The sequence below is a fragment of the Caenorhabditis remanei genome, chromosome II (genome assembly GCF_010183535.1).
Source record: "Caenorhabditis remanei strain PX506 chromosome II, whole genome shotgun sequence".
Classification (NCBI taxonomy): Eukaryota; Metazoa; Nematoda; class Chromadorea; order Rhabditida; family Rhabditidae; genus Caenorhabditis; species Caenorhabditis remanei.
The window spans coordinates 825,490-840,826 of record NC_071329.1 but is presented as its reverse complement, the minus strand read 5'-3'; the positions used below and the strand labels follow the sequence as shown (position 1 = coordinate 840,826).

Below are 15,337 nucleotides of genomic sequence, written 5' to 3'. Positions count from 1 at the left end.
GGAAAGTAGGTGGCCACCTCATAAAACTGAATAAAACTTTTAGTGCTAGAAAATGGATATTCCTAGGCCTAGTCACTTTTGAAAGTTCTAGAGGCTGGAATAGTAATTCACACTCTCGAATTCTGAGAATCGAGTTCCACGGAAGCAGTATACTTCTGTGAAGAGTGGAACCTCCATGTAATAATACTTGATGGTTGGGGTTGTACAGACCCGGACTATCATAGTATTAGCGGAATAACCTTCTCATCTCTCGATGAGAATCGTAGGCTTCCTCTGTGTGTGTAGCGGTTATATCTCGATAAGACACCTCTTCAACACGTTGCGTTATTTCTACATGTTTATTCACTGAACTAAAATCAAACAAAAATCAAATAGAGATAAGAATCATTAAAAACCGACCTCGAATACTCTGACAAGGAGCATTTTATACACTCCTTATCAGTGGTATTCTCGGTCAGAGAAACTTCTAGAAAACGGGGTTGACGTCAGGACTTACGTCCATGACAAATGCAATACAACAATACATAGTGATACCCCAATTAAAATCAATAGGCTCTGCAAATTCAGAAAGTAGTCTGATTTTAATACTATCAATAGTAGAACTCATTATGGGATAATAACGAGGGTGGGTTATAGTGTGTCTAATCATGCCTCCGTATTTGCCACTACATGGAATGATTGATAGTAATGGCGCCAACTTGTTACCAATAAAATTTGGCTCTACACAGTCACAATAGAGATACAAGGCAGAAACGTTTCCATAAAAGTCGACATTTTTTTGTGCTTCCCCAGAGCGTCTCACAATATTATCAGTGAAGCCCAAAAAGTAGGCACATGGTTTGTCAATTTCTTCTTTTTGTTTGAAATTTGAAGATTATCTTGATTCAATACTTTGAAATGACTATTTTTCAGAAAACTGACTGATATTTGTAGACTAAGGTTGGCACGAGAAAAACGAGTATCGTGCCACGTGTATGTTTTTTGAAAAATCTTTCCAATTTACTATTAGGAGTTAGGAATTCAAAAAATTAATCAAATGCTTTATTGTTTTTTTTTCATAAATGCTTCTTGCATCTCTCGCTTTAACAATTTGTTAATAACAATAATCTCAAAAATTGAAATAATCTATTCTATATCAGCTTTATAAAATGTAGGCCACCCATTTAGAAATGTCATTCCCCTCCTGCATAGCTCCTTCTCAATTTCATCAATCTCTTTTCGAATCTCCAACTTTTTCGGATCTTTCTTCAATTCCATTTTCAGTTCTTTTTTTCGTCCTAACATTCTCAGAATTTCAAATTCTGGAGCATACGGCTCATCGTCGCTTCCTATAACTTCTACGACTCGTTCATTAATTGCCCATGTGAACATAGAGATGGAGTTATCCTCAAAATTCATGCTCAGTATCGGTTGCTTTCGGGTTTCCGGAGATTTGACTGCGCTGAAATTTGATGATAAATACCTACAGTGTCGTGCAAAAGTATACGGACTTTGATCGTTTTCAGAGGGTGTTACGGTATCAATGATAGTCCCACAAAGTACGATCGGCTCTATTCCAGTTTAGAGGTCCTTTAGTAGTGATGAATAAAAAAAAAGCCCCCCCCTCAGAAAAAAACCCCCCCCCTCTCCCCCCCCAGGCGAGAGAGTGTGTAAAAATGAGAGACGCAGACAGTCAGACAGTCAGACACAGACGACCAGACAACACGGGCATTTTTCTCCAAAAAATGAGAAAATAGCCAAATGAGAATTCTCCCCCTCTTAACAGGAAAGAGAAAAAAACCCATCCTTAAAAAAATCACCCCTCATTTTCAGATTTTTAACCCGCAAGAAGAAAAGAACCCACCACATTCGACGAGAGCAGCGGTCCCCTGCGGAGACGCAGACAAAAAGCGAGAGAGTACTGAAGAGAGAGAGAAAAAAACGAGAGCAGTGGACACGCAATAGAGACGCAGAGAAACGATACAAAAAGTGAGAGAGAGCTAGGGTACGAGAGACGCAGAGAAAAAGCGAGAGCAGCGAGCACACAATAGAGACGCAGACAGTTAGACAGAGAAACCAAAACGCATTTGACAAAGGTTTTATTCACAAAATGAGACAATCTCCCCTCTTATTGAAAGGATCCAATTTTGACGATATAAAGACAGACAGTAATCACCAGGGGCAGGGGTAGGGGCACACACACCAGGGGCAGGGGTAGGGGCACACACACGGGGTAGGGGCACACACACACACACACACACACACACACACACACACACCCCTCTTTCTTAAACGCTCTCATTTTCAAATTGCCAAATGTTCCAAAATCGACGATACCATCTTGATCAATTACCCCAATATGCTCCTCTCTCAGTGCACCATGTGCACCAGTTTGATTAATTACCCCAAGAAGCTCCTCTCTCTCAGTGCACCGGACGCTTCTATTTTCATAAGAATGGTCCCATGTAGATGAGTCTATAATGACGTCGAAGGTGCTAGCTTGATTAATTAGCGTTCCGAAAAAAGACCAGTTTGCTGCAATTTCATAAAAAAGAAAAAACTTTTTGCGACCACGAGAAAAAAGATTTTTGTTTTTGGAAATTGTTAAATTTTTATTACATAGGTAATTAATTATTCTTTTTAAAATGCAATACAACAATAGTGGTACCCCAATTAAAATCAATAGGCTCTGCAAATTCAGAAAGTAGTCTGATTCTGATGCTATCAATAGTAGAACTCATTATGGGGTAATAACGAGGGTGGGTTATAGTGTGTCTAATCATGTCACCATATTTACCACTACATGGAATGATTGATAGTAATGGCGCCAACTCGTTACCAATAAAATTTGGCTCTACACAGTCACAATAGAGATACAAGGCAGAAACGTTTCCATAAAAGTCGACATTCTTTTGTGCTTTACCAGAGCTTGTTATAATGTGATCGATAAATCCCAAAAAGTAGGCACACGGCTTGTCAAGCTCCACAAATAATACATCATTTGTAAAATCGATACGTATTTTTCTGTCATCTACTTTTTTAAAATGCACAAAGGCACGAGCACTTTTTTCAGACTGGACAAAACTTGCACTTCGGAATTTGGCTAGGTTATCCTTTGCTTCTCGATATTCAGAATCCTTTTCTGATCTATTGAAAACGTGCATTTTGATATTGTTGTAATTAAGCCAATTTTCAGCGTCTTGTTTATTCGCCTCTCGAATATTCGCAAACGTGTTCACCAAGTCATCGTTTGCTTCTTCTCTCACTTTTTTCGCAGCGTCAATTCTAGCCTGTGCCTTTTTTTCCTCCTCTTCTCTCACTTTTTTCGCAGCGTCAATTCTAGCCTGGGCCGCCTTTTCAGCATCTTCTCTTGCTTTTTTAGCGGCATCAATTATAGACTGCGCCTTCTTTTCCTCTTCTATTAAATCATCTTTTGGCATTATAGGTGTCCCCGTCGTTGCTCCTCCGCGGCCATCCTTTTCCTGTTCGGCTAGAGTAACTTGCACAATTATAGGTGTTTTAGGCCCTTCCTTAGACCCTTCCTTAAGCTCTTTAGGTCCTTTCTTAGGCCCTACTGGGGTCTCAGGTTCTTGGTGGACAGGAGCTGGCGCAGGAGCAGCTGCTGGAGCAGCTGCTGGAGCTGGGGCTGGAGCAGGGGCTGGAGCTGGAGCTGGAGCAGGAGCTGGGGCTGGGGCTGGGGCTGGGGCTGGGGCTGGGGCTGGGGCTGGGGCTGGGGCTGGGGCTGGGGCTGGGGCTGGGGCTGGGGCTGGGGCTGGGGCTGGGGCTGGGGCTGGGGCTGGGGCTGTAGCTGGGGCTGGGGCTGGAGCTGGGGCTTGAGTTCCTTGAGGTCCTTTCTTAGGCCCTTGAAGAGGCTGAGACCCTGTAATGGTCTCAGGTCCTTGGGGGACAGGGACAGGGACTGAGACAGGGGCTTGAGATCCTTGTTTTGCTCTCATTGCAGCATCAATTCTTTTTTGAGCCTCTACTTCAGCAATCGATTCAGCCACCGCGTCTTGCTCTGCTTGGTTTTGAATAGTTTCATTTTTCTCGATTCGTTTCTCGAGTTTTGCCTCTTGTCTCACTTTTATCGCCGCATCAATCCTAGCCTGCGCAGCTTTTTGTTTTTCAGCCTCTTCTTTTTCAGCCTCTTCTCGAACGTCGGCATGTTTTTTCAAATTTTTTTCAGCAACAGTTACTGCGTCCTTGTTCACTTGGCCAAGTTTCTTTTCCTCTTCTTGCTTTTCTTTTCGAACCTTGATAACTTTTTCCATTGTAGACATACCAGCTTCTGCAGCACTTCGCTTTCGACGACTACCAATTTCTCCATTCAATACATTAATTATTTCATCAATTTTTGAATATTGGGCAGAAGGAAACGTCACGCGAACAGGTGGAGCCTCTTTGAAGTGAACCCAAAAACTGAGAGGTTGCCCAACATTCACATAACTATATGGATAAATAATATCAGACAGAGCAACTGACCATTTATCACTTTCCAAATTTAAAACTTGGGGAAGGTGAGTGACATATTGAGAGGATGTGTTCCTAGTTTCGGGATCTTCTACACTACTTGGGAGAGTGACGTAAAAACTAGTCATTTTTTGGATGAAATGACAAAATCAGAGCTCCTTTTATAGGTGGCCCCTATAAAAGCAAAAGAAATTTGAGGAAAATCACTCATAATGTTTATCTTGTCCTTGTTGTTTGCTGGTGCTCGTGCACTATCAATTCTGACAAAAACCAATCCTGCGTCAAGATATAATCTACTCAATATTCCATCTGAAACAAATATACATGTCAATTTTCAAGGATATGACACTAGCGGTCGCCCAATGATGAAAACATTCACAAAATTTGAAGAAACGCTGGTAGATTCCGACAATAGCATACATGTAATCAATCCAGATTGTAGTTTTGATGTCATTGCCCCCAAGGATTTACTAATGCATTGCCGTGGACGTTTGATGCGCATCCGGAACCGCAGTGTGCAATTGTTAGATCAATTTTCAGATGCATTCACGTATGACCATGTTCAACGACTAACCTACGTCTATCGTCAACGAAACATTTTTGTACTGCAGCCAAATAGAACACTTCCATCTTGTTGTGTGGATGACCTTCGAGATTTTAATGTAGCTGATGGCGTTTTGACAATTTTACATACAAACGGGACGATTACACACAATGGAACAGTCTTGGCACGTGTTGACCCAGCGCTTTATAGTCGACTTCCAATTTTTGCAACCAAAGATTTTAGAATGAAGACACCCCCGTGTGAGGAAAATAGTATAAATTACGTGGCTGTAGTTGTGATAGTCACCATTCTTGTTGCTATAATCGAGTCATGTGGCCGTCTACTACTTCTAGCCAAGACCAAACTAACTGGCTAGACGGCCGTGCAATTACTATAAATATCGTCATTACAATCACAATTTTTCTTGCCGTTTGCCCATTTTTGTATCGATTACGAAAATGAAACCTGGATTTAGTTTCCGCTTCCCTAGTCAGACTACAATTATTGGAGCCACACAAAGTGGTAAAACTACACTATTGCGCAATATTTTGAAAAATGGCAACTTTGACGAGCCCATTGACAACATTTTTTGGTTTTGTGGAATCAAGACACCGAGTATACCGACCCATTTACCAAACTTGCAAGTTTATGAAGGCCTACCAGATGTAGAATTGCTAAAAGAGTACCGAAATCAACGGAACATTGTAGTTTGTGATGACTTGATGACAGAATTTGGCAAATCTAAAGAAGCGCTAAACCTTCTAAACACTCTATTCACTGTTTATGCCCATCATTTGAATTGTGCAATCTTCAATCTTGTTCAGTCTGCATTTGCTCTACCACCAGTCACGAGAAACAATAGCACATATATAATTTTAATGAAGAGCTTATCAGACGCTGCCCAAACCAAGCAATTGCTCATGCAACAATTTGGGGATAGCTGGCGTAACGCTTTTGCTGCTTACAAGGAATGCATGTCACGTCCATTCAGTTGCATGATGATCAATAACGACCCTGCTTCTAATCCACGCATGCGTATTTTAACCAACATTTTGGATGAGTACCCAGTCTCTTATGACCCTATATAAGTGTTTTGATTTTTCATAAACTCTCCATACTTTAAAAAATGACTAGTCATCTTAGTATTCATCTTGACTTTTTAAACAATGTCATGCAACGCAATCGCAAGACAATCTTGTCTTGCAATTCAAAACAAATTAATATTCTCGTTGAAATTGTGTACAATTTGCTAAACTCTAAAAATATTCCACTTTCTTCAAGGGAAAAACGAGTTTTGAAACCAATTCACAAATTGTTGGTTCAATTATCACGGGAAAGAAACGTTGAACAAGCCAGAAAAATGCTATATAAGCTCTCGAAAGAGCAATTCAAATCTTTCATTATTCCCGCTCTTGTAGCAACCAATCTTGCTTGATGAAAGTCAAAAAGTATCACGTCATTCCCTATGTCGAAGGAGCAGCTGTCGAATCTGCAAAGCGGTTTCTGGAAAAGATTTTAAACGATCCAAACTTGGATGCTGGAGAAAAGTGTAAATTTTATCAAGATGTCTTGTATCGCATCAAACACCTTAATGAATTACCCATTGTTAATCAAGAAATTTTGACAATTTTGAAGAAAAATGCAATTACTGCAAAGACAGAAATTAAACCAGAAGTGAAATCCGAGTTTGAAACCGAAATGCCACCTTTTCCACATTATGATAGTGAAACACCCGAGGAGATTGTCGACCAAAGTGATGATGAAGAATATACTAGTGTCGATGATTTTCCTGTCGTACAAAGAAAGCGAAAGACTAGTGAAAGTGGACCGCCTACTGAGAAAAGGTATCTAGCAAGTGTTGATGACGAAACGTCTAGTGTTAAAAATGAATTGCCACGAAAACGGAAAACAAAACGACCAAAATTAGTTATGCGCGTCTTGAAGAAAAAACCATCAATCCCAATTCATGAAATTGAGCCTGGGGCAGTTTTTAAAACTGACAATGTCGGGCCATTGCATCAATATAGAGGAAAAGATTACCGCAAAGTTCCACACCGTGTTCCGGGAAAACGAGATTTGAAACGTTTCAAAATGGGCCGGAAATTGGAAGAGTATAAAATGCTCAGGCACAGAAAGCGCAAATCTAGAGAAACACTTGAAAATGAAGCAAAAAGAAAGAAAGAATTGAATGATAGCTCAGAAGAGGAGGAGGAGGATACAAAACCCAAGAGAGAACCAAAGCAAGAAATCAAGACTGAATTAAAGAATGAAATCAAACGAGAGCCAAAACTTGAAATCAAGAGTGAGAAACCTATAAAAAAAGAAGAAATTCACGGTTCTGGTCCTAGAATTCATTGTCGTCTGTGGAAGTTTCTATAAAAAGAAACTATTTTTTTGTCATTTTTATAAATGGAGGCTGCAATCAAAGATGCTTGGACCAATGAGAAACATCCTTGTGCTTTTACTAGTGTTGATTCTGTTTACAAATTTTTGAAGCGCCGTTTTCCGCGTTTAAAATTGGAGCAAGTTGAGAAAACGTTACAAGATTTGGAATCTTTTACTCTTCACAGGCCAAATGTATCTCGTTTTCCAAGGAGGGCTACGCGTTCTATTGGTATGTATTGTGACCTTCAAGCGGATTTGGCAGACATGTCAAAATATAAAAGTAAAAATGATGGAGTGACCTTTCTATTAAATGTGATTGATATCTACAGTCGTCGTCTTTTTGTTAAGCCGCTACAATCTAAACATGGAATTGGCGTGGCAAAAGCATTTCAAGAAATTTTTAACGAAATGTCTACACCACCCCTAACAGTCTACTCTGACGATGGAAAGGAATTTTACAATGCAAATGTGAAGCGTCTATTCGATAAACTACACATTAAGCTGGCTTCCCCAAAAAGTGAAATCAAGTGCGCAGTTATTGAGAGGGCAAATCGCACATTGAAGACTAGGCTCGCAAAGTACATGACTGAAAAGTACAATCATCGTTATATTGATGTATTACCCAAAATTGTAAAGGCTATCAACAACTCGTTTAATAGAGGTATTGGAGCAATTCCAAACAAAGTAGAGCAAGGAGACTTTCCAATACCGATTCCGAGGAGAAGCAGCGCGAAAATTAAATTTAGTGTCGGAGATCATGTACGGATTGCTGCTAAAAAGGCTCATTTTGACAAGGGCTATGAGCAAGGATGGACGACCGAAGTCTATGTAGTGAAACAAGTTTTTTCTGGACACCCAGTAACCTATCGTCTAGTGGACACTAATGGAGAACCAATTGATGGAATTTTTTATACTAGAGAGATGACAAAATGTACATATGCTGCAGATGCAGTATATCGTGTGGAGACAGTGCTGAGAACTGAAATGCGTAATGGAAGGAGACAACACTTTGTCAAATGGGACGGCTATGATTCTTCCCACAACAGTTGGATTGATGCAAACGCCTTGCTAAATTTGTAATTTATTGAACAAAATTATATTTTTATATTGATTTTCATTTATAAAATTGAATTTCCCGGTTTAAAAAAAAATTTATTTTAACCAATAATAACATTTTTTAAACAAGACTAGTTTATTTCCATCTTCTTTTTTAGAATACGGATTTCAAGTTCAGCAATAGCCAATTTGACCTTGTAGCTTTCCTTTTTTCCCTTTTCCAACTCTAATTCAATTAAAATTTGCTCCATGTGCCACTTGTTGTACATTCCAGCATCTTTGATTTGAGCAATTTGGGTGTCCTTTTCAAAAATACTCTATTCAACAAGACAAGTCCTTCCAGAAGACGTATAGACTCTTCACGCAATAATAGAATTTGTTGCTCCTTTTCTAGCAAAAGTCTCTCCAAAGCTTCAATCTCGCTTTTCAAAATTTTTTCAGACATTTTGATAAACTGACAGTTTGACGTTTCCTTTTATACGTAATTTTATTGATTGATGGCAAAATTGAATGTTTCCTTTAGGTAGTTTTGCATAAACTCATCGTCATTTTTAAGATTGTCAAAAAATTCACATAAAAATTTGAATGAATGGCCGCGTGACATCATTGCTTGTATGAAAATTGCATAAGCTCCACAAGTCCTTTCACTGAATCGCTGCTGTTTTTGGCGATTACAATAATATTTTGGAAATTTTGAAAGATATTGCAATACATCCGTGTTTGGTTTCAATCCTAGTGAACAAAAAAAGTGACATTTATTGTTCTTGACGAAAATTGATTGCCAATGAGTGCCTGGTTCCCAGCTTTTGTCAGTATTTACAACCAATCCATATAGTTTCTTTCGAGTCTTGATAGTTTTTAATTCGTTGCAGCTGTATACTCCAATAAACGTCTTTTTGGCGTACTTGTCTCTATTGAGCATGCCGTGAATTTCACTAGAGAACATTTTTTCTATAAATAGTGAAGCGTTTTCTCAAAATTTTCATTCTTTTATAACAAAAATCATGGTACCTGTACCTATTGATTTGACTAAAATTGACTACAAACGCCTTCTTCGGCGCAATGTCCCCGGAAACGGATATTATCATGGAATGAGATATCAGAGAGGTGGAAATCAACGAGGAAACGGTCTTGGTGGTGTTCTCACTGCAGCTGCTCATTTAATTCCTCGGTTTTTGAACTCTTTTGCTGGACAGCACATGGTCAATGCAGGAAAACAACTAGTTTCGGAATTGGCTCAAGGACAAGACTTTAAAAATAGTTTGAAAACTGTTGCTCAAAGAAAAATTAAAGAAATTGGTGGCTCTGGAAAGAAGTCGTCTGTTCTTGTTTTGAAGCCACATTTGGTGAAAAAGAAGACGCACCGCAAAAACTTTCTCTAGGTGGCAGCCCATTTTCCTATAAAAGGAGCACGGTCCTATCCAAATTTATTCATTTTCATCAACTAAACGACTTAGGATGATTAGTCGTATGGATATCAAGTCTGAAGATGTCATTATCGACGAGATTGATTTTACTACAATGCCTGGTACAAACACGGCCGTGCTAGGTTCAAAGTTTGTAAAGGTTCCGTTACGAAATGCATATCAAGCCGAAGGCCCATGGGAGTTTAGCCTCACTAATAACTCTCGTAATTATTTGGATTTGAAGAGAACGTATTTGGTTTTCACTTTTGATATCACCGATACTACAGGAAATTTTGTACAAATGGACTCTAAACTCTTGGAAACTAGCATGTCTTATGCGCCTATTAACAATATTGCTGGCTCTATCATCAAAACTGTCACATTGCACATTAATTCTCAACTGGTCTATGGAAATTCAACAAACCATGCGTACAAGAGTTATTTTGAAAACTTGTTAAACTATAGTCAGGACATTAAAGACTCTACACTTTCCGCTGCTGGCTTTTATCACGACACTGCAGTCGAAGAATTTACTAGTTTGGGATACCAAAAGAGATGTTTAATGGTATTCAACCCCAAGCCGGTACAAGTGGCTACCAATATCTCTATTGACTTGATGAATCAATCACGATTGTTGTTAAATTCATGCAAGGCAACACTTACAGTGTATCCAAACACTAGTGATTTTCTGATTGAAGGTCATAATCTCGGCACGAAAAAACTGAAACTAAACATTCGAGACGTTTATGCGCTTGTTCACGAATACGAATTGACTGATGGACTGTCAAATGAATTGGAATCCGCACTCATTGAGCACAAACTGATTCAGTATCCAATGATTTCCACGCAGGTCCGCTCATTTTACATTGGCCCAAGCAGATTGGATGCACCAGCAAACACACTTTTTACTAGTAAAATGCCTAGGCGTATATTTTTGGGATTGGTATCTGCGGAAGCATACAATGGTTCTCAAAAAACGTCTCCGTTCAATTTCAAACCATATGGTTTGAAAAATGTTCATATTGATTACTGTGGAAAGACAGTACCCGGAAGACCTTTGGAATTGGATTTTGAAAACAACAAGTTTATAGAGGCGTTCATTCAAATGCAAGAAGCAATTGGACACTCGCGTAACAATTCTACCTGCAATTCAATCAGTACTCAAATGTTCAAGGAAAAGGGTTTCACAATCTATGGTTTTGAGTTGAGCCCTGTTGCTCTGGATAACTCTCTATTCGAAATGGTTGTGCAAACCAATGTCAGTATTCGTCTCGACTTTAAAGAAAAAACACCAGAAAATGGTCTTTATTGTGTTGTTGTTGCCGAGTTTGATGCCTTGATGGGTTTGGACACGCTGCGTAACCCTATACTTGACGCCACTGCTCATTAACAGCTCCACCCCACTTTTTCAGTCCTGTTCTTTCTAATTTTTTTTTTTGCAAATTGTATAAGTCTGAACCGAGAATAGCGTCTCGAGATTGTAATTAATCAGTGTTTTTAAAAAGTGTAATAATAAACAAATTTAAAAAAAATGAAGCCTATATTTGTTATTGATGCAGAAAGCTGCTAGGGAACAAGGGTGATTAATCAAGCTGGCGCCCGCAATGTCATTATAGATCCATTTTTATGGGGCCATTCCTATGAGAATAGAAGCGTCCGGTGCACTGAGAGAGAGGAGCTTCTTGGGGTAATTAATCAAACTGGTGCACATGGTGCACTGAGAGAGGAGCATATTGGGGTAATTGATCAAGATGGTATCGTCGATTTTGGAACATTTGGCAATTTGAAAATGAGAGCGTTTAAGAAAGAGGGGTGTGTGTGTGTGTGTGTGTGTGTGTGTGTGTGTGTGTGCCCCTACCCCGTGTGTGTGCCCCTACCCCTGCCCCTGGTGTGTGTGCCCCTACCCCTGCCCCTGGTGATTACTGTCTGTCTTTATATCGTCAAAATTGGATCCTTTCAATAAGAGGGGAGATTGTCTCATTTTGTGAATAAAACCTTTGTCAAATGCGTTTTGGTTTCTCTGTCTAACTGTCTGCGTCTCTATTGTGTGCTCGCTGCTCTCGCTTTTTCTCTGCGTCTCTCGTACCCTAGCTCTCTCTCACTTTTTGTATCGTTTCTCTGCGTCTCTATTGCGTGTCCACTGCTCTCGTTTTTTTCTCTCTCTCTTCAGTACTCTCTCGCTTTTTGTCTGCGTCTCCGCAGGGGACCGCTGCTCTCGTCGAATGTGGTGGGTTCTTTTCTTCTTGCGGGTTAAAAATCTGAAAATGAGGGGTGATTTTTTTAAGGATGGGTTTTTTTCTCTTTCCTGTTAAGAGGGGGAGAATTCTCATTTGGCTATTTTCTCATTTTTTGGAGAAAAATGCCCGTGTTGTCTGGTCGTCTGTGTCTGACTGTCTGACTGTCTGCGTCTCTCATTTTTACACACTCTCTCGCCTGGGGGGGGAGAGGGGGGGGTTTTTTTCTGAGGGGGGGGCTTTTTTTTTATTCATCACTACTTCCTTTGAAAACTCAAACGTCCCTTAAAACACTTAGACGTCCCTTAAAACACTAAAACGTCATTTCGCACTCTAATTTTTTTAAACGTCCTTTCAAAAGTTTAGACGTCCCAAAAAACGTATAAACGTCCCATAAAACATTTAGACGTCCTTTGAAGTCCCAAAATACAGTTCTAAAGATTTAGACGTCCCAAAAATCATTTAAACGTCCCAAAAAATGTTTAGATGTCCCTTAAACACTTTTAGTGACTTTTAGTGTTGAAGGGACGTCTAAACATTTTTTGGGACGTATAAATGTTCTTTGGGACGTCTAAATGTTTTTTGGGACGTCTAAATTATTTAAAACCAAATTTTCGGACTTCAAGGGACGTCTCAATATTTGATGGGACTTCTAAACGTTTTTTGGGACGTCTAATTGTTTTAAGGGACGTTTGAACATTTTTGAACATATTTGGGATCCAAAAGGACGTTTAATTGTTTCAAAGGACGTCTAAGTGTTTTAAGGGACGTCTAAGTGTTTTTTGGGACGTTCAAGTTTTTAAAGAACATCTAAACTGGAAAAGAGCCGTACAATCATTTATGGATCTTTCAGAACAGAGGTAGAACTCCATTTTTGTAGTTGACAACTTTTTGTACGGCCACTTTCTAGAGAGTTATGTTCATTTTGACGGACCGCTCGAAAATCGCACTATTTTACACTGAAATTGGTCAATTTGAGAGAGAAATGACTTTGTCAATATGTAACTTGCTATAGAGTGCTCGTTCAAAAAAGTTGTCAACTACAAAAATGAAGATCTACTTTTAATCTGTATGATTCGTTAAAAATCTACTTGATGGAACAATCAGTGTTACCATGACACACTCTCAAATTTGAACATTTTAAACTGAAAACGACCAAAGTTGATAACCTTTTGACCGGTACTGTAGTTACTGAAACTTTCCCTTACGGCTAACTTACATCAAAACGTAGTCACTCTCGAATCGCTGTCCCAACAAAGCAACCAAACCACGAAACATAACACTAAAATGGATTCGATCTCCTTTCTCTATGACAATTTCCATCTGTCTGAACATATCATGCTCCGAATTCACCCAATGTCTCAGAAATGTGTTGATTTCAGGTTGAGTTAATTTGCTGTTTTCCAGTCTAATTATACCATTATCTTTGATTGAAAGAAGATGTTCAAGGCGAATCCACCGCGAATCGCAATAATGGACGTCGGTATACTTGAAGAGCTGGAATTAAGTCAGTTGTACAGTACCCTGAACGTAGAATACGCAAACAGAAAAAAAAACAAAAAATTGCCAACCGTAACTCTCAACAGAAAAGTCAAATTGTTACTATGAAAGAGCACTTAAAAGCAAAGCATGAATACTTTGACTTTTTTGGAGTTCAATATAAATTCTTGTTTTAGTCAACATTTTCAACGGTTTTTGCTGTATATTTGAATATTTTTCATGTTTAATCAATTAAAACACGAGTTTATCTTAAAATTCAATGTCGTTCGTTAAAGAATCAGCAGGAATTTCATCCGCGCCACAAGCTCCGCCCACAATTTCCTGCCGCACGTACGTTTCAGCCCGCGAATTCTTTTGAAAATCATTGTCGTTTTTCGCGAGCTAGTATTTTGTGCATCGTGCTGCTATCAAACTGTTTACAATTGTAAAACTTACATTCGGATGATAATAGTCCTCTGGAATTTGTCCTTTGATTATCCTCAATTTTTGGTCTTCTCTTCCAAACTCCATCACATAATCCAACTCGTCCTTCTCGAACTTTCGACCAACCAAAGACAATCTTTCATAGTTTCGAAATTCAGGGATTTCCATTATTTCTTGCATCTTTGAATCTTTTTTTGTCAACGATATGTAAAGATCGAACGATCCGCATTGGAATAAATTGCGAATTCGGAGGAATAATTGAAGTGTTGTTTCGAGGACTGTCGATGTTTCGGATAGCCTAAGTATCAAAAAATTTCAGCTGTTAGTGAAGAAAGACCAAACTTTTTAATGAAAAAAACATAAACTCAAATTATTTGTTTTAACTAACTCACCAAGGCTTCAAATCTTGTTTTCTCACAGTTGCCCCCTTGTATGATTCGGAAATAAACGCACTACAAAGCACCGTCAAATTTGGATTTTTTAAAAATATCGCGGCACGCATATCATCAAAATGAAGAACTGCTTTCTCAACTCGAATACATGATGATTTTACAACGCATTCCATATATTTTGAAGTAACTGCTGTTTTCAATCTGGAATGAAAAAAAAAACACTTTAAATATTTTTTAAAAAGAGAAAAAAAACTAACATTTCATCAATCTCCATGACATGAATCACGTGTTTCAATGCGACAAACGGTAGTTTTCTCAACGGGAAAGTGCTGGGTTGGATGGCTAGAATCTCTTCCATTATAAAGGAAGCAAAATCTAATTTTACAAGTGGTAGTCTTCTCATAGGGAATGTTTCCATTGCAAAGAACGTTTCTGGAGGGAGATATCAATATGTAGAAATATGAAATGGGAATGACGATTTTATCTGCTGACATTCTCTATCTCCGTCTTATATCTGTTTCAACATACTGAGAGAGGGCGTCATTGGCAAATACAAATATAAGAAACAGGTCGGGGTATCATAATTAATATTTAATGCGAGAAATTGTTGTATTGATCATCTACAGAATACATGCATCTACAATATTAGTTGGCAACAGACTTAAAATGTCATGTTTTGCCTGCAGAAGTGTACATTACTTAAAAACATTATTTATTAAATAAATAATAAAATGGATATGTTGCAGTAAATAATAATAGGAGCAAGAGAAGGAAGGCTGGATAATTGGAGAGGAATAAGAAAATCAAACATTTTATACAGTAAGACTATCTGAGAACGGGCCATCCGTTTTCATATTCCACTCCTTTCAGTTGAAGTTGGCAGTTTATCTCGTCAATCTTTTCAGTGAGTTCCTCTTTTTCTTGAGAACCCTTTCCCACTTTCTTCAG

At 38.8% G+C, this 15,337-nt stretch overlaps 5 protein-coding genes across 5 annotated transcripts; 3 read left to right on the top strand and 2 right to left on the bottom strand.

Moving 5' to 3' along the window:
* Positions 1–1,125: 1,125 nt before the first annotated feature.
* GCK72_003793 (uncharacterized protein) lies at positions 1,126–1,398 on the bottom strand (the record flags this gene model as incomplete). The annotated part of the gene is made up of 1 exon (XM_053724245.1): positions 1,126–1,398. One exon carries the CDS (start codon positions 1,396–1,398, stop codon positions 1,126–1,128), a length of 273 nt encoding a protein of 90 aa, XP_053588439.1.
* A 3,263-nt stretch (positions 1,399–4,661) lies between these two features.
* GCK72_003792 (uncharacterized protein) lies at positions 4,662–5,369 on the top strand (the record flags this gene model as incomplete). The annotated part of the gene is made up of 1 exon (XM_003091628.2): positions 4,662–5,369. The coding sequence occupies one exon, from the start codon at positions 4,662–4,664 to the stop codon at positions 5,367–5,369; it is 708 nt and encodes a 235-aa protein (XP_003091676.2).
* Positions 5,370–6,427: 1,058 nt separating this feature from the next.
* Positions 6,428–7,372, top strand: GCK72_003791 (uncharacterized protein; the record flags this gene model as incomplete). The annotated part of the gene is made up of 1 exon (XM_003100458.2): positions 6,428–7,372. One exon carries the CDS (start codon positions 6,428–6,430, stop codon positions 7,370–7,372), a length of 945 nt encoding a protein of 314 aa, XP_003100506.2.
* A 2,066-nt stretch (positions 7,373–9,438) lies between these two features.
* On the top strand, positions 9,439–9,816 carry GCK72_003790 (uncharacterized protein; the record flags this gene model as incomplete). The annotated part of the gene is made up of 1 exon (XM_053724244.1): positions 9,439–9,816. One exon carries the CDS (start codon positions 9,439–9,441, stop codon positions 9,814–9,816), a length of 378 nt encoding a protein of 125 aa, XP_053588438.1.
* A 3,473-nt stretch (positions 9,817–13,289) lies between these two features.
* Positions 13,290–14,747, bottom strand: GCK72_003789 (uncharacterized protein; the record flags this gene model as incomplete). Its single annotated transcript, XM_053724243.1, has 4 exons — positions 13,290–13,571; positions 14,010–14,295; positions 14,390–14,590; positions 14,647–14,747. The coding sequence occupies 4 exons, from the start codon at positions 14,745–14,747 to the stop codon at positions 13,290–13,292; spliced, it is 870 nt and encodes a 289-aa protein (XP_053588437.1).
* Between the last annotated feature and the right edge of the window lie 590 nt (positions 14,748–15,337).